This window comes from Podarcis cretensis, assembly GCF_951804945.1.
Source record: "Podarcis cretensis genome assembly, chromosome: 8".
Taxonomy (NCBI): domain Eukaryota; kingdom Metazoa; phylum Chordata; class Lepidosauria; order Squamata; family Lacertidae; genus Podarcis; species Podarcis cretensis.
The window spans coordinates 34587315-34611018 of NC_137177.1; the positions used below are offsets into that span (position 1 = coordinate 34587315).

General features: G+C 45.4%; 1 protein-coding gene across 1 annotated transcript; it reads right to left on the reverse strand.

Moving 5' to 3' along the window:
• Window positions 1-1088: 1088 nt before the first annotated feature.
• Window positions 1089-21893, reverse strand: HDAC1 (histone deacetylase 1). The gene is made up of 14 exons (XM_079987839.1): window positions 21734-21893; window positions 14868-14980; window positions 12822-12939; window positions 10682-10756; window positions 9893-10031; window positions 8176-8317; window positions 7245-7337; window positions 6674-6782; window positions 6326-6466; window positions 5675-5783; window positions 5416-5546; window positions 4787-4936; window positions 2958-3006; window positions 1089-2509 (listed from the first exon to the last, which is right to left on the reverse strand). Exons 1-14 carry the CDS (start codon window positions 21780-21782, stop codon window positions 2482-2484), a joined length of 1446 nt encoding a protein of 481 aa, XP_079843965.1. The 5' UTR covers window positions 21783-21893; the 3' UTR covers window positions 1089-2481.
• Between the last annotated feature and the right edge of the window lie 1811 nt (window positions 21894-23704).

Genomic DNA, 23704 nt, shown 5'->3' on the forward strand with positions numbered 1-23704 from the left:
CTAACAGTTACCTTGTCCAGCCCACATTTTATCAGCTTCTTTGCAAGAATACCATGGGGGACTTTGTCAAAAGCTTTAGTAAAATAAAGACCACGTTGCCTCATTCTAATTCACCAGGCATCTACAGCAGCTCACATCACATACATAGTCATAAATACACACACAAGCAGCTAAGGCAAAAAGATGCTCCAAAAGTTTTTAAACCGGTGCTTAACAACATTGGTGCTTGGGCAAATGGGAGGCAAGAAGGCTTTCCAGACAAAATCTTTTCCTCCATGGCCTGCCTAGGGGGCAGACAGAAGAGATTCAGTCATGTCTGGGCCTCCATTCAGCAAGTTGAAGCAAGGAAGAATAGATGGCACAGCTGGACTTTTTAAAGTGTTAGCCCTAACACTAAACTGTCTTGGATCTGTACTGATTTTAGCAGATCATCTTATTATATAGGCAGATTCATATAGGAGCAGACCATCCTTGAGATTCTCCAGAATCCTAAACTGCTTAAAACACCACCTTCAGTTGTTCCAAGAAAGAAACTACTACAACTGGCACTTTAAAGATCTAAATAAATCCTGGTGAAATATGCTGACCTTGGCAATGCCTGGTTAATAGCCTAAAACCTGTAGGCTATACTAACAACTTCATGAAGCCTTCAAAAACCACTCAAATGTAACAGTTGATTAGCTGAAAGTGGACATTGCCAAGGCATAGATAACCAGGAAGGATGCACCAGCTGAAGCTGGCAGAAGGCACAATAGTAGCCAACAGGGCCAGGTTTTCTTGCTCCCTGCTTTGTTGAGGCAAAGACCATGAGGTGGCAGGAAAGCCTCTACTGGTTTCTTTCCATCTATACAGTGGCACCTCGGGTTAAGTACTTAATTCATTCCGGAGGTCCATTCTTAACCTGAAACTGTTCTTAACCTGAAGTACCACTTTAGCTAACGGGGCCTGCCGCCGCCGCACGATTTCTGGTCTCATCCTGAAGCAAAGTTCTTAACCCGAGGTACTATTTCTGGGTTAGTGGAGTCTGTAACCTGAAGCGTATGTAACCCAAGGTACGACTATACACAGTAAATAATTCACTATCCAAAACCGAGAAACAGACCAATTTTATTACAAAGCTTTTTCTTCAAAAAAATGAAAATAAAAAGTTCTTTTTTTAAAAAAAAACCCACAATATATATATCTTCCCTGCCCTGCCCCCAAAAGACAAATACAATGATCTTTCATTTCACCAATACAAGTATCGAAGAGCTGCATGGATCTTGCATCCCAGAGACTAAAAAACAGCTAAACCAGAGGCTTAAAAAAATAAAACCTTTCTCTCCCTGCCCCCCAACCCACCCCACCCTCTGCCCCAAGAGTGACATGGCTAAATTAGCAGCATCGTTGAGATTGACCCCTTACAGTGGTGCTCCGTGGAAGGATGCTCCCCCTTCCAATCCAATCCCACAACCCACTGAAAAACTCCACCCCCACCACTTGCACTTGGCTGGCATGTGTAACCAAAACCACCCCTAGAACTTTTCTCCTAGAATATGGTGATATTTGAGAGGCCTTTTTAAAAAAGATGCCCTTATGAATCACTGGCTAGTTTCTGCACATGCCAGCTATAGGTTTTGGAACAGATTCTGAGGGTAAGGCCATGACAGGACAAGAGAGGATGAGACAAGTGAGCACCATGTGTGCTAAGTTCACAGTGAGGAGCGTTTGATGCAGAACAGAGGAACCTTCACTCCTGCACTGTCCTCTGTGGAGAAAATGCATATTACTCTCCACAGCATGAGGAGACTTCACATTAATAAGCACTTCCACTGACACTTCCGCCATGCCCTAGAGGACTCCCTGTTCCTTGGAGGTGCTGACTGCAACTACCCCTCCACTCATTAACTTGCGCCTCTGGGATGCTGAGGAGCAGCATCAATTTGTGGTTACCCAGAACGGAGTCGATTCTTTCATGGGTGCTGCCTGAAACTTGAAGCTTCAAACCCCAACCCCCCCCCCCCCCCGCCACCCACCCCCAAAAAAGCCTCCCAAAGTTTTATGGCTGTATCCATACCTCAAAAACTATTCAAGGAAAACAACAAAAGACAAAAACCCAAAGCCCCAGAGCATATGTTTCTCCAAGGGGAGACCATAGTTTCAAAAGAAGAGAAGGTGCAGGAGAAAGGGAGACTTTAAAGTTTTTTGAAAAATGAAAAAACAAACACACACATGTCCCCAAAGAGGCGGCAGCAGGAACGCAAGAATAAGGGTTCCACTCAAGCTGTACCCCTGAGGCCGAGTAGGACTGTGTACCAAGCAGATTCCTCACCCCCAGGGAATCGCAGCAAGGAAATCCATCTGGGTCTCAAGTCCCCAAAATATTTATATAGAAATATCTACAGAAACTTATATAAAATACAAATCTTGTGGAATGGGAAGGTACCCAAGAGGCCAATCCAGGGAACCAGGGGACTGAGGGATTACCCGTCTGCCAGCTTCTTAGGTCGATTTTGTCTCTTCCTTTATGCTGTGGGATAAAGGCAAGGAAGAAGCAGTGTGTTAACAGGTACCAAAGGTTACAAATGTTAAACTGAGAAGCCTAACAAACCTGAACTCTCACACCATCCTCAAAAGGTTTAGCTCCTGTGCTCTTACACTGGTCCTCTTTCCTTTCAATGGCCCATCCATCTCCTCCTGTGCTGCTCTTAAAAAGGTACCAAAATCTACCGCCTGAAGAGACAGCCTCACCTTATTTCATGGTAGGGCTGCCTCTATGAGATGTTCTATGTGTGCATGGCTTTGCCATGAGGCAAGGAGCTGCTCATGCACACAGCTAGATGGTTCGTTTAAACAGCAAGGTACCTGGTTATGAAGATTTATGTGCACTTGGAGGCTCAAGAGTTGAACCAAAAGAGCTTCACTTTCCAAACATAACAAGCAGCAACACCATTCAAACAAGGGGAAAGGGGTCTCACCCTTTGGGCTCTGTCGTGTCCTCTTTTGCCTTCTCTTCCTCTTTCACTTCTGTAAGAGATCATGGCATGCAGTTATATAACTAGGTGCAGAAATGATTCTTGGACACAAACTCCGGCCTTTAGCCTGCCCTAATATTCTTGTACTTGTTTTCTCTCTGAAATGTATGCCCTGTTGCCTCTCACTATGCCCATCCTCCTTCTAACCTCCCCAAGAGCTCTACATTTATTAATATTGTTATTTATAAAATGATTCTTTTGAGAGGGCTCAACATTTGGGGCAGAGCCCACCCAAGGCAGTTTACACAACATAAAAACACAATGCAAAAGAAGAAAAAACACAGCACTATCAATCTGTTAAAAATAGGCCAGTTTCCACAAGAAAGGTAATTCAGCTTTTTGCAAACTCAGCTTTTGTATAATTAATAACAGCAGCAGGAACAAGTTTCAAGGCCTGTGGACATATGCTTGGAAGTGTGTGCACAAGGCCTGCTGAAATCTCACAAGTCAGAAAGGTGATTGAACATTTCGTAACACTGGGAGTGGGATGTGGTGGTAAAAATCAGAGCAAATTGTGCAAATTAATTAAAGTAAATTAAGCTACCTAATCTTACAATTTCTAACCTCCCCCCATACCCTACCCATTGGACATGGCTTCTCCCATATGGATGCTGTGGGTCTTTGGCTGGGGCTCTGCTCGGAGTGTATTGGCAGGCATAGGCAAACTCGGCCCTCCAGATGTTTTCAGACTACAACTCCCATCATCCCTAGCTAACAAGACCAGTGGTCAGGGATGATGGGAACTGTAGTCTCAAATCATCTGGAAGGCCGAGTTTGCCTATGCCTGGTCTTGGGCTCCAGAGGTCCAGGCATAGGAGAAGCTGGCTTTTTTGTGGTCACCTCTTCTTCATTATCTGCAACTCCCTGCGCCCAAGGAAGCCCCCTCTCCTCTTGGCTTTTGGGAGGCAGACAAAAACATTCCTCTTTCCCCAAGGCTTAAACAATGTAACATTTGGATTTTATATATACATATTACACCACAGGAATCTGAAGATGGGAATAGAAATTAATTAATTAATCCTTCAAAGGGTCATATACAGATTTTCAAAGTTCTAGTGACTCCAATGATGGATTGTTTTGTTTCTAAAGTTGGGAATTGTCACTTCTCCAACATGACAGGGGTAAAACTTTCAAATTACAAAGCAGCCACCATTAAGCTTGCTGTTTCCCTGGGAACACAGAACCAGCAGATATGCTCCTGCAGGCAGATGGTTACTTATGAAATCTGCAGCCAGCTACGCTGTCAAATGCAGTTCTCTTGCTGCCACCAAAAGAAAGCAATGCAAAAGAAAGATAGGCATTCCATACTTGGGAATGCTGGGAGCGCCCCCTCCCAAAGGCTGGGGTCTTGAAGAACAGGGTGCTGCTCAGAAAAAGAGGGTCACATCCATACCACCATTTGCTGCCTACAGTGGTTCCTCTCTAAAGCCAGACAAGACCGCACATAGAATCTCTTAAAATGCAAGATAGGCTGGTCGGCAGCTACTCAGAGGCAAGAGAAACACACTCTGCACATGCTCAGAAGCACTTAACACTACTTTATAGGTACTCAACAGGTGGTCTGGGGGTACCTGGTGCTGCAACATTACTGAGCAAAGCAGGTACGGACTTGAGCAGCTCCTTGGACGTGAGACTGCCACATGTAAGAACCAGCTATAATTATTTTTCAAAAGCATATCCAGTGGTTTCAGCAGAAGAACTACCTAGGGGACTGAACCCTGAAAAACAGTAAAAATGTCAGTCAGTAGCTGTTAAGCTGCGGCTTTCCCCACCTCCTTTCTTCTCCTCCTCCTTCTCCTCTTCTTCCGTTTTTGCCCGTTTGGCCTTCTTGAAATTGGCGACGTTTTTGCGCCCACCTTCCCCTTCGTCTTCAGAGTCAGAGAATTCCTCATCACAAGCTATTCTCTTGTCTGATGAGCGGACTGGAGGGGGAAGAAAAGAAAAGGCTGTATCAGAGGCACCAGGCTTTTGGTTTCAGGCAGGGGAGCCTTCAGGAGTAACTGAAAAACTATAGATGGAAAGTGCACACACATACAGAGACAAAAGCAAAGTTCCACTGTTTGAAGCACACAATGTTATTGGATATTTGGTGGACCACCACTCTTTCCAGGTCAGCCAATCCTGGCTCTGAGATTACAAATTGTAATAATGAAACATGGAGGGGAAAGACAATCCTAAGCCACATTATGGGTCCTACAAAGAGCCAGAGGTGGCAGTTGCTCCTTGGCTGGGGCTGCATATCTAAGGCAGGGCAGTCCCCACTGACCAGAAAAGGGACTGGTCCCTCTACTGTTATCCTGCTTAAGGTTGCACATTTCCCCTGCTCTAACTACCCAAAGTGTGCACCCGCCTATGCATGATCCAAGGCAGCAATCAATCTCCACAGCCCCAAAGAACTCACTGGAAATCCGCTTGTCAGGATCCTCTTCATCTTCATCTCCACTGTCCTCTGGGACGGCATCCTCTGGGATCGGCTGCATCTGGACTCCAGGAGCATGGGGAAGCATTCGCAAGTTCTCAAAGAGACGTTGCCTGTGGCCAAGCAATCACAAAGGGCCCACCAGAGAGCCATCAGAAAGGGACAACAAGAAACACACATACACAGAGAGAGAGCGTAGAAGTGACTAGCCTCACTTGTGAGACAAGCAAGACAAACTTACTTAATCTTCTCTAGATATTCATTGGTGTTCTGGTTGGTCATGTTGGAAGGGCTGATGTGGAGCTTGAAGTCCGGCCCAAAATATTCAAAATAATCGTTGTATGGAAGCTCTGCAGAAAGTTTTTTTTTTTAAAAAAAGGAAACAGAATGTTACTGGGTCTCCAGTATCGAGGCAATTCAAATATTGGCTGTCAGAAAAGGCAGGTGCAAATGAAGAAGGGGGCAGAAAATGCTTCTGTCAAGGAAGACTCTTCACATTTCCATGATGCTGCCTCCATTTTAGCAGTGAAAGAAAATGCATGCAAAAACATTTAATCTGCATAATTTGTTTAGGATGCAGATATGGCTTGTTTGGAGGGGTGGTGTGTGTCCTACCCCAAATGCACACAGCTGCAATGCAAAATTCCTATCACATTACACTGCTTGAAATTCTCTGGGACTCTGAGGTTCTCAGATTAATATGAACCTTCTTCTAGCCCTAAGAAAGATTGCCAGTTTCGTTGCTATAAATCCCATGTAAAGCCCAACTCCTCCTCATTGTCTAACTAGGCTGCATGCAGGCCTGGCTCCCCTCAAAGTTCATTTTCAGAGAGCTCAACATCACAAGAATCTTTTAAAGGTATTCTAGAAATCAAACGGCTGGTGACTTTACCATTTGGAATATCTGTATTCAAAGCCACAGCAGTCTCATAGGTCCAGCACCTGGCCACGTTGCGGATGGTGTAGCCGCCCCCTCCGAGCATCAGCATGGGCAAGTTAAAGCTCTTGATGAATTCCACACACTTGGCATGACCTGAGAGAAGCAGAGAAGGGAAGAAGGGTGTTGCTGGGAGAGGGGTGGAGAGCTTCCGCACAATAATGAACTGTCCAAACTACATGTGCCCAACAGCAGAAGCAACCCAATAAGCCACTTTTAAAACATATATCCTCAATAGGACCTTTTTAGATCACATGGTGCTACCTTGGAGGCACAAGGCAGGTCCTGAATAAGCCTGCTTACCTTTAATGGTCAGATTAAAGCAACCCAGCCTGTCCCCCGATAAGGAATCTGAGCCACACTGCAATGCAACAGCACTAGGCTGGAATGTCTCCATCACTTTGGACATCACCTGGTCAAAGAAGAGAGAGAGTCCAGATGCATACCTGAGCAGGATGGGCCTGCAGCAAGCACATAAATTCACACACATTTTGATTATCAGACCCCACCCCCCCCATTCAGTGCAAACTCGTATGTTTACTAGGAAGTCAGTCCCACTGCATTCAAGTGGGCTTATTCCAAGTACGTATGTGTGCAGAAGATTGCAATCCTAATTCCTTACTTTTTGTGATGCATTCCTGCAAGAAATCAGGAAATAATCTACTGCCCCCACACCCCACTAGCTCCAAACCACAGCCATTCTCTCTAGTGCCCCTCTGGTGCTCAGCACAATGGAAGAAGGACCCCCCCCCCATCTCTAAGCTAGAAGAGCAGATTGGGAGTCGACACATCACCCTTGCCTTGGTGAGCAGAAATGTGGAACACTAAGGAAGAATATCCCACCACAAGGAACATTCCAGAAAGGGAAACTTACCGGCTTAAAGATGGCTTCATAGGACTCATCATCTATCCCATCCCGGAGGGGGTAGTTGACTGCGTAATATTTTCCTTTGCCTGCACCAATGTCCTAGAGGGTAAAGGGAATGAGACACTGTGAAATAACCTGGGCTGTGTCTCTTGGCCTTTGGAGGTCTCACTGCCCTCACAGCACTGCTCTCCTCAATTTGCATAGGACACCCAAGGGCTAGCATGTCCTGCTTTTCCAAATTTAAGAGGGCAACTGAGACCTTGTCCACAAACTGCCAACATCTCATTCAGACCTGCCTCTCCGCAACAAATCTGAACACAGCAATTTAGAAAAGGCAAGGCTAGGTATATTTTGTATCAGTATTCAATAAAACAGAGCTGGGGAGAGGTTAGTGGAACCCTACTCTTTTACCTGATTAAAATACGCAGATTTAACAAATATGCAAGCTAGCTTACTTTGTGGTAATCTGTTCTAGGTCCGCAGGCTTCAGATGAGGGAAAAGGACCTACAGAAGAGCAAAGTCCCACCACTTGATCACATGATATTGACCACACTCCTTCCAGTTTGAGATTTTACCAGGAATACTGGTAAAAAAAAAAAAAAAGCTTTCCCTCACATGTAAAGGGCTAAAAACACAATTTTAGAGATTGGGTGCGGTGGGAGAGAGAGGCAATCCTCTGGATTCTGAATTCTGTGGCCAGCTTTCTTGCTGCAATCACAATAGCATGAAAAATACAGCCTCCTGCTTGTAGATATTTTCAAGGGGGGGCAACTAATACTGTGAGTGCCTGGTGAACATTATGCATTAGTTTTAGAATGGGAGAAGCTCATGAACAAAGCTGCTCTCTTCATCAAAGGGCCTGGGAGGTGTCACAGGGGAACCTTGCTGTTTCAACCAGCCTTCCAAGGGAGGTGCTGCTACAGCCTCCGTTCTCACCCGCAGGTCCCCTGTTCCTGGGAAGTATTCACCATACTTATGGAAAGATGCTGTCATGACACGGTCTGTAGTGTAGAAGGCCTCCTCCACACCATCGCCATGGTGAATGTCTATGTCGACATACAACACTCTCTGGTGGTACCTGGGATTGGAAAGGGGTTGTCAGGCTGGCATTACAAGGCCCAAAACCACTTACCTGCCCATGACAGGGAAGAAGGGAAACGGAGCATAAAGCTGTTGGTTAGCCACAGAAACCTGTATGCAGGGACCCATCTTCCCATAAAGGAACCCTCAATAAAATTCCAGGAGCCCCCAAGGTTCCTTGGAGCACTGTTTGGAAATCATCCCACTAGCCTGATACCCCCGTATCAGCTTCTTTACTTGTTGTAGGATGTAAGGTATTAGCGCAGGGGTTGGCAATGTGTGGCCCATGGGCCTGATGCGACCCACGAGCCGCCCGCTTGGCAAGTCCTCCGCGCACTGCGCTAAACCAGCATGGTGACTCACAGAGCGGCACTGAAAATCGTGTCTGCGCATGTCCAGGCACCGAAAATCGCTTCTGTGCAGGTGCGATTTTCGGCGTCTGGGCATGTGCAGAAGCGATTTCCGGTGCTGCGGACATGCACAGACACGATTTCAGGCATCGCGCTGCACCAGTCCGGCCCACAATGATCTCCACGGGAGTGATCTGGCCCATGGCCAGTAAACCCTGCCAACCCCTCTATTAGCATGCTGCATCTGAATTGAAAGGTGCCATACAGCTATCAACACTAGTGGCTCCTGACAAATTTATCCTGCGTGAATTTGTCACTCGAATCTCCTTTAGAAGCCATCTGGGTTAGGGGCTACCACCATAAATTGTGGCAACAAATTCCCTACAATTGTTATGTCTTGGTGGAGAAGCAATTTTCCTTTGCCTGCCTTGAATCTCCTTGCCAAAACAGTTTTATTGAGCTTTCTTTGACACAATCTCCAACTATCTTTCCTGATTACAGATCAGACCCCATAAGTGTACATATGAAGTTTTTTTCCCTGACTTTGCTCACAAGAAATACAGACTAGGAAAAAAAGAGTTAAAAACTGCTGTATCGGTTATACAGTCGATTGCACAAGGGACAGTCATGAAAATGGAAGACTGAGGAGCATCAATGGACTAGAGGCAGCGAACATTTTAGGCGTGTTTGATATGTTTGTGACTGCGCATGTGCGCATTTTGCCAAACCCAGAAGTGACCCAAAAATGTCACAAAAGGGGTGGGGCGGGCTTACGTGGGTTCTGCTGACATGCACGGGGGTCTGGAAAATAACCCGTGAAAAACAGTCACTGCCTGTACTACCTGGGCCACCTCAGGGACAAGAACTCAAGCAGCTGAACATTTCCCCCTGGAAAAAGAAATCCCTGTGCATATAAAACCAGTATGCTGGAAATAAGGCTAAACTGGAGGTTTTCACCCAATATCTAGCTAGCTTTCCTTGTGTTAATCTATTTTTGAATTTGATTAATCAAGCAATCCTCCACTTGCAGTTTGAAGCAGTACAGTCCAAGAAGATATGTTCATTTCAGAATGACAAATTCAGAGAGGTATTATAATATAATCATATAAAAATCAGTAGTAAAACGCAGAGGGGGGCTACTTATAGGGAAGGAGCTGTTATCATCTCTGCAAGATCTGAGACTATTGTTTCTGGGAGCTTCAGGGGTAAATTGTTGTACGTACTTTAGCAACTCCAAGATGGCCAGAACGATGTCATTGACATAACAGAAGCCTGAGGCTTCAGACTTCTTGGCGTGATGCAAGCCTCCTGCCCAGTTCACAGCAATGTCTGTCTGCTGCTTGTTCAGCTTCACTGCACTGGCTGTAGAGAGAATTTCAGACCAATGACACAACCAGATAGCAAAGAATCGTACAGCAGGAACCCTAAAACTTTGCAGAGGACACTCAAATTCTACAACTGAATGCAGAATTGCTTATAAACAATCCTTTGCCAGGTTGCCCCTCTATCTTCAAGGGAGACTGCAACCTCAGGGGTGGTGCCCCCGATTGAAAAAAGCTGCACAAAGAGATTTAGTCTCCATGCTGCTTATATATGTATGTATTGATTCTATTGTGGTATTCCATGTGGCTTTCTTTTCAAAACTTAAATTAACTGCATCACCTGGAAAACCAAGTTATAGGATGATTACTAAATAAAACTAATAGTAAACACACTTGCCAACAAAATTATCAGAACTCAGGTTGTGGAGTGCTTTTTCCATTGTTTTCGAATCCCAATTTTCCCAAAGTGTCAGGCGTAAGGAGAACAGGAACAAGACGTAAGAACAGACTGCAATTCTATTTTCACTCATTTAGGAAAAAGCCCCACCAATACAGTCTAACTTCCAAGTAAACATGCACAGCGTTGCCCCTTTAATTAAGCAACATTTAAGACCTTGTTAGAGATATATTTTTCACACTTCAATCTACATTTTATTCATCCTTTTTTAAAAAAAATTAGCTGTTACTTACCAACTGACCCTCCTGTAGAAAGCTGACAAAATTCAAACAAGCCATCAAACACAGGACAGTCTTCTCCAACATTGACTTGAATAAAGAAAGAAAATGAAAACACTGAGGAGGCAAGATTTAACTTAAGGGCCTTAACAGACTGGAGAACAGAGATGAAGAGCTATCAGAACTCTGAAACAACTTCTCCCTGAGACAACAACAGTACTTTAACCCATCTGAAGGTGGGTGAAGAGGAGAGGCAAGGTGGGAATCTGGCAGAAAGTCACAGAACTGTAAACTAGGTCGACAAGATTTCCCGTTCAAACCTGCCCATGTTAATCCAGACGTGTAGCACAACTAGAGAGCAGCTGCACTGAAATGGGGTGCTTGCAGAAAAAGTATATCAACCTGTTGGCTACTCAAGACAAGATCTTCTATTTGTAAAACCTGTCCCTTGGCACAGAATACAAAACGCATTCCAGAAGGGTGGGAATCAACGCCAGAGTAACTCGCCACCTGCTGGAGTCACATGGAACTGAAAGCAGGAGCTTAAATCTACTATATATACCGGTACTTTGGAAAGTGGATTATCTGTTTGTCCATCTGCTCTCTATAGGTTTGGCTTCCTCTCAAGATTTTGTTGCCAAGCTTGGCATGAAGATTTATGAGGTGGTGGAGCCAGTCTTTGTTAATGTTTGGACACTGGGTGCCATTCTGAAACCAGATGGTGAACTAAAGCTTCACTTTGATGTGACTTTGTCCGATTTTTGGTGTGACAGGTCTTTTTGTTGTTGTTTAGTCATTTAGTTGTGTCTGACTCTTCATGACCCATGGACCAGAGCACACAAGACACTCCTGTCGTCCACTGCCTCCCGCAGTTTGGTCAAACTCATGTTAGTAAACTACTCCAATTTGGACACCTCTGAAGATACTGCCACCCGATTTGCAGGACTTTGCCGAAATTGGCAGAGCACTTCCAACCTGCACCAATCTAGATGCCTCTTGAGATACTGTTGCCAAACAAAGCATGAGGGTTCCTGAGGTGGAGGAAGTGGTTTTTGCCTATGTTTGGAAGGCAGACACCATGTTGAATCAAGATGGCAGACCAAATGAACCCTAATTAAACATTTTCTCTCCCCACTCCCACAAACTGATTCATAGCCAGATCCACACATTTCCTTGGGTCAGGTCAGAGCCCTGGGTGCATGTGTGCACAGCCCCAAAACTCACAAATTACACTATACATTTAAAAATCGCAATATTTGTTGGTTAATTTTCCAGGCAGTGCTAGGCACTTTCTGCTAGTTAGTAACTATACAGCATTTAAGGTGCTTCATGTAGCTCAGAACACTTCAAACCTAATAAACAATGTTTGTTGTTACATGAATAAGCCTCTCTGTTGAGTCTCCTACATCTCCACCCCTTTGTGCAGAGGTAAGGTAAAGGTAAAGGGACCCCTGACCATTAGGTCCAGTCGTGACCGACTCTGGGGTTGCAGCGCTCATCTTGCTTTATTGGCAGAGGGAGCCGGCGTACAGCTTCCGGGTCATGTGGCCAGTATGACTAAGCCACTTCTGGCAAACCAGAGCAGCGCACGGAAACACTGTTTACCTTCCCTATTTATCTACTTGCACTCTGACGTGCTTTCAAACTGCTATGTTGGCAGGAGCAGGGACCGAGCAACGTGAGCTCACTCCATTGTGGGGATTCGAACCACCGACCTTCTAATCGGCAAGCCCTAGGCTCTGTGGTTTAACCCACAGCGCCACCCGCGTCCCTTTGTGCAGAGGTGGTAGATATTAAAAGCTTGAACTTCACATTGAGGACAAATAAAGGGGGCAAAGAGGAGGAGGGAGTATGCAAGCCCAAGGCTTGATGTACTTATTTTCCTAATGACAAGTCATGGTTTATACTGTTTTGTATGAATACAGCTACTGTCCTACTAGGGTAAGCCAGTGTTATCCCTAATGGTTTCTGGAAGCTTAGTACAAGCTGATGACAATGCGAAGTGATTTTACTACTGCAGGTACCAAATTCTGCTGCTCATATCTTATCTATACCCATACTTTTTATATTTTCAAAAACAAGATTACTGTGTGGAGAAAGTTCCCTTTCAGCTCCAACTACCAGCAAAGATAAAATAATCACACTCAGAACATACATCGCTGCATTTGCTTGCTGTACTCAGACATGTTGTCTGGGCGAATCGACCGCAGAAATTTGATGTAGTCATCACTGTGGTATTTGGTCATTTCTTCAGCACTAGCCTTATAGGGTCGCTGTAATGACACAGTTAAAAGAAACACCTAAATAATGCAACAAAATGTTAACACAGTTCAGACTCTACCAATAATGCTTTCCAGCAGCATTTCTGTTCAAGAGTCTGAGCAGTACAGGAAAGGTGAGAACCCAATGGGAGGGTCTAGTTTCTACTTCTACCATACAATGTAGAATGAAGGAACTGATGGAAAGGACTGTGTAGGAAAACCTAAAGAGCAGAGCTCACAAATCCAGGTACAATCAGACCTGTATGTCTGTCGTTGATAAGCTTAAGCATCAGTGTGTTGTTCAAATTGATGGTATATTTTTTAAGGCAGGTCTGTAAACAGCCACGTGAGTTAGGGTTGAACAGCCAGCTGGCTAGTCCCCAGCTGGATCATCTCCTTCCAGCCGTCACGCTGCAAAGATCCCTCGACCTCTGGTTCCGACATATATCAGTGACCCAGGTCTGCTGATATGGGCACACTTTACTTAGCAGAGCAAACTGCACAAACAGAAGAGGCTTGAGGCTGTGGATACATACTATGACTATGGATTTATTAAATGTAAATTAGGACAACATGTCATCTCTCCTTGTCGTCTTCTCAGAGAGAGTCAAAAGCAAAAGCAATACAGCGGAAGTTCCACTTACACCAGCAAACTGTGTTGGAATGTAAACAGACATGTGACACGTAACAGTTCTATGTCTGAACCAAAAGGTGGAATGGAATTTCCAACAGCCTTGTGGAAAACGGGTATCAATTTCTGTACAATATGTGAGATTAAGAATGGTTGGGTCTGTATTTTGCCTCAAATCACTTACTGATATTCATTAGCAGGAGAGAGAATAAAAACAGTAGGCTAGTAAACTTTTTGGACTTGTCTGCAAGACTACTTTAATGGAAAGCCAAAAAGTATGCCAGAGTGCCTTCAGAATTCAGAGAGAGAATTCTGGCCTCATCATAGGCCAGAATGCACTCCCTTCATCTCACTGTGCCTGCCTCTGGATAAAAGTCCTGACGGGGCATGCCTAGTGGGTGGGGCCCAATTGTCTTTTCCTGTAGGAGTGCCAGCAGCCAACCCTGCTATGGCAAGGTTGTCTTACATGCTATTCCCAGCTTCCCATCAGCTGTTCTAGCTTTTTTCTTCTAACCCTATTGCTGTCTGGTTTCTCATCAGTTTCCTCCCATTCCTATTTTTGTGAGTTAAGAGGTCACATCAGACTGCTAGAACTCCATTGCTGCAGGTCCCAAACCACTTCCAGCCCAGCAAGTTTACATCCCACCGGGTCAATCACGCTGCAGCAAAGGGTCACTGGCTGTCCACCTCCCAACACACATTATTATTTGCAAAGTTTCATTTGCTTGTGATCACTCAGGGGAGTTTAGTGAATAAGTGGATTATTCTGTTTCCCCATGTCCTTTAATAAGGGTAGCTGATACAGTTTTTTGTTCTGATGTATTAAGAATGTTTCTTGTCTGTGACACCTTCTTATTATGCCCTGGTTTGCACATTACACTAAGCCAAACCATGGCTTAATACAAATATGCAAGAATTTGGCCTCCTAGAGCAGAAATCAGGATTGCTTTGCTTTTCTACACATGTTCTGCTGCTGCACTGTGCTAACCCATGGCTTGGCATGTTATCTGAATCTGGGGTTTGTGGTACAGCTCTCTTAGATAAACCTTTGTCATAGTTCGTGGTTAGTCTGGAGAGAGTTAAACTACAAGTCTGGGTCTGAATTACATGCTAAACCAAGCCATGCCTTAGCACAGCGCAGCAGCAGAAAAATGGGGGAGAGGAGCAAGGTGACCATGATTCCCTCTCCTGGAGCCTGCATGCTCACATGTTCACACTAAACCGGGACGTGGCTTAGCATGATGCAGGAATGAGGCCTGCATCTTGGTCCCCAAATTGTGGATTTTTAAATAAGTAGTTAGAAACTTACATAGATTTCCATTTTTCTGTAGAGGCCATAGTTCAGAAGGAGATTGTGAGTCATCCTGATTCTGTGGGGCTTCATAGGGTGGCCTTGACCATAGTAATAGTTTCCAATGTCACCTGAGACACAAGAAGAAGAGAAATACACATTATGTTGTAAACAACTTTAGGAATGTTAACAAGGAATGGATGTGAGCATCATAGCAGAGAACAAATACTTTGCATACAGATGGTCTAAAGTTAAATCCCCAGCATATCCAATTAATAAGGTCTCAAGCAGTAAAGCAGCTCCTAAGGAGCTGCTATCAGTCAGCAGACAAAAGACACTACATGGAGCAATGGCCTGATTCAAAAATGCTGCTTGAGTTTGCTGCAGCTGGGAATGAAGATGGGGCAGGGCTTAAGATGTGTCCAGAAATTGTGCAGAGAAAAGAAACTCTGATAGCCAGGACACATGTGTGTGCACGTACATATCCAGAGTGCTCTTGCTGCTCAAAATTTAGAGTGGCCTCACACTTTATTTGGCAAACACATTGACTGCAGGTGTGCCAAAGCTTCCTGCAGCACAAACCACGATGAGTGATGTCTTCTACCAGAGATTGACCACAAATACAAAGGTTGTCTGCATATGGGACCTTGTCGTAGCAGGCATCCAAGACTGCAGTGGGAATCACGTGGGAATGCAGCTCAATAAAGGCATTTCTTAAGGACACTGGTGAGAGTTTGGTCAAATAACTAGCTCTAAAATGCTCTGTTCTCAAGAGCGGATACCAAGAGAAAAATTTCTGATTAGTTGCAGGTCCCTTCTAGATTCTATACAGAAGAGCCAATCCCTAAGTCGATACCTATTCAAGGTCAAAGCAGAGCTCAGTTGTGGAAAATAAACATACACTGGCACCTTAGTTTACAAACTTAATCCATTCCGGAAGTCCGTTCTTAAACCAAAACTGTTCTTAAACTGAGGCACGCTTTCCCTAATGAGGCCTCCCACCGCTGGTGCCCTTCCACTGTTCGGATTCCGTTCTTAGACCAAGGTAAAGTTCGCAAACCAGGACACTACTTCCGGTTTTGCGGAGTTTGTAAACAGGATAGTTCGTAAACAGGGCTGTTCTTAGACCGAGGTACTACTGTAGTCTAAAACATCTAGACAAGTTGTTTTCCAGAATTGGTTATCACTCAATTCCATATAGCACCAAGCAGGAAAACACTCAATAGGCATAGTGTGTGTGTGTGTACACACACACACAGAGAGAGAGAGAGAGAGAGAGAGAGAGAGAGAGAGAGAGAGAAGTTCACTCTTGCTCACCCTTGCCTTAATTCTTGGCCACCAGGATTCTGTATGAAGAAGAGCTGCTGATATTCCTGATGTTAGGGAGTACAGCCTTGGAAGTCAAACAGAATCCGTTCCAGAAGTCTGTTCAACTTCCAAAAAGTTTGGAAACCAAGGTACAGCTTTTGATTGGTTCCCAACTGCACAGGTGCATTGGAAACAATAGCGGAAGCCACGCTGGACATTTGGCTTCCAAAAAAAGTTTAAAAATTGGAACACTCACTTCCGGTTATTGATCGTTCAGGAACCGGAACATTAGATTCCCAAGGCATTTGGGAGCCAAGATACGACTTTCAGAAAAAACAAAGTTCAAATGAGAGTTCCAGGTTTCAACGCCATACAGCATTTGAGTAAGCACTTTACTACCAAATATATTTATGGCAGGTTAAATCAGTTGCCCTTCCTTATTGTAACAGAACATCAATGCTCCCATGGTTTTCTGTGCTTTGACTTCCACTGCTTCCATATGACAATTCCAAGAGAGGGTTTGATTAAAAAGTACGCCCAAGTATCTAAATGAGTAAGTTTGTTCTATAACCTGCTGGTCCAACACCATCTATACCTGGGATTGTTTCTGCCACAAATCACAAGCTTTGCGTTAGAGTAATGTATAGATATGAGGCCCAGTCAGGAAAGGGAGAAGCAGCACTAAATCATCTACGTACATCAATATTGAGATCTTTATGTTCCTAATTACTGGAGAAGGGGAGTTTGCATTGGCTAAATATGGCACCAAAATCAAAACATATACAAAGTTTTGTATAACATAACAAACCAAAAACAAAACAAAAACTATCCAAAACATAGAACCAGCTTGTCAACCACAAGGAAAGAATGGAAAGAATGTAACAATATTGTAAGGTGGGCTTCTTTAGGCCAGCTATTCCAGATGGAGTGCAGCAACCAAGAAGGCTTTGCTCCAAATCCCCACCAGTCTCAACTCTGAAAAGTGGGGGAGCTAAAACAAATTTGGGGCAAATGTGCAGGAGAAGGCCCTGTTTCATACATAATATGCTGGACATGAGGAGCAAGTTGGAATAGACGAAGAAATGCATTCCTTCCCACAATACACAGTTAACTTACAGAACTCACTGCCATAATATGTGATGGCTTTAATGCTTTGACACATACCGTATTTTTCCTTCTATAGCACGCAGATTTTTTCTCCTAAAAAGGAAGGGGAAATGTCTGTGCGTGTTATTGAGCGAATGTGTGGTCCCTGGAGCCAAATGGCGCAAGGGGAGGCAAAAAAAATCAGGCAAAAATCAAATTGTGCGTCTTGGAGAAGGGAAACCTGAAAAGAGGAAGCGGCTGCTTTCCTGCATTCTGCCTCAGGGTCTTACTGCCCACCCACCTCTGTTTCCTTGCTGTGTTTGCTCAAACGGAACAAAGAGCAGGGAAAGCCCCTCCCCTCCAGGCAAGCAGAGGGGAAAGCAGAGTGTCGTCTCTGTGCTCCGTGCTGCTGAAAACATGCAGAAGGGAGAGAGAGAGAGAGAGAGAGAGAGAGAGAGCTGGCTGGCTTGGGTGGGTAGGTGAGGGAAAACTTTTGCCTTCCCTTCCTCCCTCCCGTTATACCCCTCTCCTGCATTCTTAGCCAGCTGCTTCTCTGCACACCCCTCTCGTGCTCCTTGTCCGTTCTGTGTTTTTACTTCCCTCCCCACTTAAAATGTGTTTAAAAAGCATGGATCCACATGGATCCTCAGGATCTTTGCATTGGGTCACCCCAAATTCACCATCAGATCACATAGCATGTCCATGGCTACAGCCTGCCCCCCAAAAATCACGCACCCACTGTTGCCCGGGGCTGCAATGATGTAAAAACGTGGTTAAAAAGCATGGATCTACATGGATCCTCAGGATCTTTGCATTCGGTCACCCCAAATTCACCATCAGATCACATAGCATGTCCATGGCTACAGCCTGCCCCCCAAAAATCACGCACCCACTGTTGCCTGGGGCTGCAATGGTGCAAAAACGTGGTTACAAAGCATGGACCCACAGGGATTCTCAGGATTTTTGCATTGGGTCACCCCAAATTCACCATCAGATCACATGTCTGTGGCCACAGCTTGAAGCACAAAAATGATACATCCACTGTTTCATTCAGAATGTTTTTCCCCTTGTTTTCCTCCTCTAAAAACGATGTGCGTGTTATGGTCAGGTGCGTGTTATAGAGCGAAAAATACGGTACTTAGGAAAAGTCTCCTCTGAACACAAAAGAGTCTTTTTTTAAAGAAGTGAGTAAACAGTGCATAGAAACGTGCTGTCAAATATATATTTAAAGCCATAAGGCAAATTCATGGTTGACCAATGACTATTCAGTTGGTTAGAGTGTGGTGCTGATAATGCCAAGGTTTCAGGTTCTATCCCCTTAAGGTACAGCTGCATAGTCCTGCACTGCAGGAGGTTGGACTAGATGATCCTCAAGGTCCCTTCCAATTCTATGATTAACCATCACATTCGGAGGCAACATGCCTCTGATTACAAGAGACTGGAACTAAACAACTGGGGAAGGCCATTACCCTTAGGCTATGCATGGGAATGTTCAAGAGACATGATCTGGCTGGCCAGCACTGAAAATGGGATGCAAAACTCTAGATCGGGGTACTCAACATAGTCCCCTCCAGATATTTTGGACTCGATGCAAGCTGTTGTCCAACACATCTGGCAGGCACCAGGTTGGGGGAAGGCTGCTGTACGTGAGCATTCATTTCATTTTTGTCAAAGAAAACAGATTTTAAGCCTGCATTATCTAAGCCAGTTTCTTTTCCAAAAAATAGGGTTCCAAAAAGTGCATATGTATGTGTTTAAGGAAATGCAAATATAAGTCACATTTTTTATTTGCCAATGTACTTTCAGAAAACAAAACTGTTGCACAAAGAAGGGTTCTTCCCACACACCCAGGAAGCATCTTCCCCAAGAGTCAAGAATACTGTTGGGAGTAACAAGTGATCCAGATCTGCCCTGTCCTAAGTGAGGAAATAGCTTCAACTCGGTTTTCATAAAGAGATGAAGTGCTTAAAACTGGTGTAAAAACCAGGACACAGGAGTTCTTCAGAGGCTGCAAAACATTGTGGATACAGCCAAGCCTATGGCAAACAGAGAAGCCTAGAAAAGAACAGGCAAGAGCAGAAGCATCTCCTGCTGAAACACTGCCAAGAGAAGGAGGTAGAAGGGAAACTGCTCTGGGTAAGGTTTGGCCAGAGTGTGAAGGCAAATACCCCAGCACCTGGGAAAGCACCCTGGTGGAACTCACACACAACACCACATCCTATAAGGATACAATGCACTCTTACCACTACCAACAAATCCAAGATAATGTGCTGCTGACTTTGGGGAGGAAATCAAAGGCCTGAATGTCTCCTGGGAGAGAAACAGCCTTGAAGTTTGGAAGGAGCTTTTAGAAGTGGTGAGTGGGTAACCAGTTCTAGGTCCATTCCACAGGAGCTTCCTCCCCAATCAACAGTATGATTTCTACTTCTCTCAACCCTGATATATCACCAGTTCCTCTTCCATGGCGCTTTGAAAATTACCCCTCTTCCACAACTCAGACCATACCAACTGTCCATTTCTTGCCTGCCCAAAGCACCAACCTCAACACTACAATTCTCATTTCCCCCCATCCCACCACAAAACCCCCTCTGCAAAGCTCTTAATTCCCCCCTTAATTTTTCACCAATCCCACTGAACATCTTCCCCTGCCCATAAGCTTTTAGACAGCCACTTAATTTCCAGTAGTGAGACCACCTCCAAGCAACCGGACAAGAAACCTTTGGCAAACTTGAAAATGATAACTTTTTTGCCTCTTTTAGTTAAAGGAGATATGTGTGGGAATGTAAGCTAAAGGAAATGTCTGAAGACCAATAATTCTACTGGGCTTATTTGCACGTCTGTCCTACCTAGCTCAAGTTTTCCCTGTTTCCCACCACCCAGTTTTCCTATCTGACTGACTTCCCTGCTATTAGCCCACTGTCAGTGTTCGAAACTCCCACTGTTCTAGATGCATTTTGCGACAGGGAATTTCATTAGCATGAGCAGTTTCTGAGCTCTGGGTACAATACTGCGCCTAAGATTTCAGATTAAAACTGCAGAGTGAAAGCAAAGGAGGACCTTTTTCTGCCTCCCCACTTCCAGCTACGCTCTTAAGACTCGAGAAGAGACCCTCTTAAGAATATTAGGGGAGTGGGCAGGGGAAGAACTGGACCATGTGAAAAATGAACATAATTATTTTAGCTGCAGTTTATTCATTTTCAGCTTTGTTATTTTTGTTATAAAAAAGTGAGCCTAGACATTCCGTTGTTGCGCCCATAACCTAGGTTTAAGGTGCCATTGAGCTCCTAGCTTTCATATCTCAGTTTCTAACACTGCCCACTGCCCTCCCATAAGCCATCTCCACAGTCCTCTCTCCCTGGAGCCCTCCCTGCTGCTCCCTAAATCTTCACCCACCCCATCTTCACCCGTACCCCAAGACATCACCACTGTTCCTTCTTCCTGAGCCATCCTCTCTGCCCCCACAACACCCACCTTCCCCTCCTATCTTCCCAAAGACCTTGTTCACTATTCCTTCCTCCTCACTCCACCCACAACAACCTGTGCACCCAACTTCCTTGAGCAAGACTCACATTTCCCTGCTCTTGCCCCCCCCCCAAAGTCTTCCTCAGCGCTGGGGTCGGTTAGAGCAGAAGTCGGGGAGCCCAAGTGCTTTTCTCACAAACTCACTAGTTGGGTCTCAGGGAAGGCACCCCCAATCTCGCCCCCTCCAGCCCCACCTTCTGCAAGACCAGGGGACCGACAATGCCGGCCTACTGTGTAAAGTTGGTATAAGGATGCCCAAAATCACAACGAGTGAACAAAAAGTGATTCAGACGCCTGCTCTGCAAATGCTGCGCGCTATTTGATGCCCCTAAAGAGTCCACTTCCCTCTAGAGGTCTGCATTGGCACCCCCCCCCCTTCTTCAGAGCCGCCACCACCATCACCCCCTCATTCTTGGTGCGGTGCAGCTGGCCTGGCCTAGGACTAGGGAGAGCCAGGCACGAGTCCCAGTGGGTGACCTTGGGCCAAGTCAATCCTTACTCTCGGCCTAACCTACCTCGCAGGGTTGTTGTGACAGTAAGGAGAGCGTTAACACCGCCTGGAGCTCCTTTGGAGCAAAAACAGGGATGAAATACCTAACTGTTCCCCCTTGTGGCTCTCTCCGTCCCCGCTTCCCAAGACCCTCGCCCCCCTCCCCACCCCCAGGTTACAAGACCCTCGCTCAAGTTTCCCCTCCTCGCTAGCTCCTTTCATCGCTGCCCCCCGTCAACTCCCACCTCGCCTTCATCCCCTCCCTTCCTCCTCCCCCAAAACCAGAAGGCTGCACCGGCCCTGCTTTCCTCCCTGCCCCCTATAACTTGCCCCCTCCACGCCCCATAGCGAGCAGCCCCCTCGGCAAGCAGCCTGCCCCTCCCCCACCCCACCGCCAGCCTTCCTCCTCCGCTGCCCCCTCCCCAGTCCAGAGGCTCCCTCCTCGGCCCGTCCGCGAATCCAGAACCCCCCGACCCACCGTCGTAGTAGTAGCAGACTTTCCGCTTGGTCCCCTGAGTCAGCGCCATTTTCCGCTGCCTTCCGTCGCCTCCTCAGCTCGGACCCGAGTCCCGCCACGCAACCGAGCCCGCCTGGGGGAGAGCGGCGGCGGGAGGGGGCACCATCCCCGCCCCTTCTAATCTCCACAGCCTATTGCAAGTGGAGATGTTCCACCAGCGACCAATGAGAAGTCTGATGAGGCGGGGCGTTTCGAGCGAACAGGTTAGATCGAGCGGCGAGGAGTTGCTTGGACTGTACCATTTCGCCACAAGAGGAAAAGTAAAGGGGTGTACGTATGACGGGATTATACCATTTCCACATAACATAGGGGGTGGCTGTGAATCGCTCTCTTCCAACCCCCCGCGCCGAGCAAATGGAGATGCCCACCTCCTCACCCAACAAAGAATGTGAATTTTCAAGCTGGAGTGTGCCATTATCCTAGCGGGGGAGGCTGAGCATGCTTCCCCCACCGTGATACCTTTAATGGTGCGCAGATTCCCCCCTGTCAAACTTCCACTGTGCAACTCCTGAGTTTCATGCCCCCGCCGCCCCTCTTCAAAGTTTATTAAGACACAGATTGCTAAACCTGAGCTGCTAGATAGCTTAGGTCTGGAAGTCTAACATTTGTAACATATCAGGCCCGTAAATTTACATTTATTATCTCAGGCCTTTTATTTAGAGCATATAGATTTTAATTGTAGATGGCTTAGAGGTGTATTTGTAAATATACCTTGGGATATAAATCTCTAAAAGCAAACAGTCAATATAATTTTCAGAAGTTATATTTTACAAAGAAAATATGTGTTTGTGTCATATTTTTTAAAATTAATATAGCATTGTGTTCATCTTAAAGCAAAATGGAGGATCCATGACATTTCAGGATGCTATTCACATTGCAGGAGGTTGGACTTGATGTCCCTTCCAGCACTACAATTATATGATCCTGTGCCAGAGTGCAGCCTTAGCATGTTTAGCACATAAAGGCTGCTTTCTGATGACCTGTTTATTTCACATTCATCCCAATTCTTTTGCACTAACTTTGCATAGAGGTTAGACAAGGACTGAGCATTCATTCAGATTTGTTTGCAGGGAGGTTATAGAATGATGCACCAAGCAACTTGCTGTTTAACACTTTCCAGTGCATTTCCCCCATCATTTTTCCTATTGCAAAAAAGTCCAGGTTGGGGGAGCAGGTTTGTTGTGCAGGAGCGCTAATCAACTTGAATTGCACAACCTCAATTTGCAGGTATGTGATCGAATTTCAGCTAAAAATAGCAACAGTCTGGAAGGGCCAAAAGGAAGAGAAAACAGCATACCTATAGCACTTTCCTTCCCTCTCCACCAAAACCCCAAATTCTTGCTCCCCCGTCTCCAAGGTTCTATTTTCCTCCTCTCCTCCTTTTCCAACTCAGCTAGCCTGTTTCCCCTTCTCTGCTTCACCTGCCCTGAATGAAGACCTCCAGATCTTGCCCTCCACTGCAAATCATGGGTCAATGCACTGCACACATAACCAAGGGAGCAGGGTGAGTGGGTTTGGCTGACAACCAACCACAGTACCCAGCGCTGCACGAGTCTTTAATCGAGTTCAGCACAAATCTAAACACACACACACAGTCTGCACTTTACCATTTTTGTTTTCTGCAAGAGCAAAAAATTCAGAATAAAATCTGCTGTTTATTTGCACACTTAACAGAGCATCTTTGCTATGTATTCATTCCAGAGCAAGAGTCTTTAGACTGAATTAAGAGCTCATCCAGGATCAATCCCAGATCATGTTATCATAGCCAGTGCTCAGTTCTGGAATATGCTGCACGGCAGTCACAGAGAAGCACGTGCCTCTGAACATGGACAGAATGCCTTCACAATTATCTGTATTTTTTACTTTGTTTGCTAATTATTTATACAGCACCATCACTATGTGTGGCACTTTGCAGAATAACATAAGCAAAAC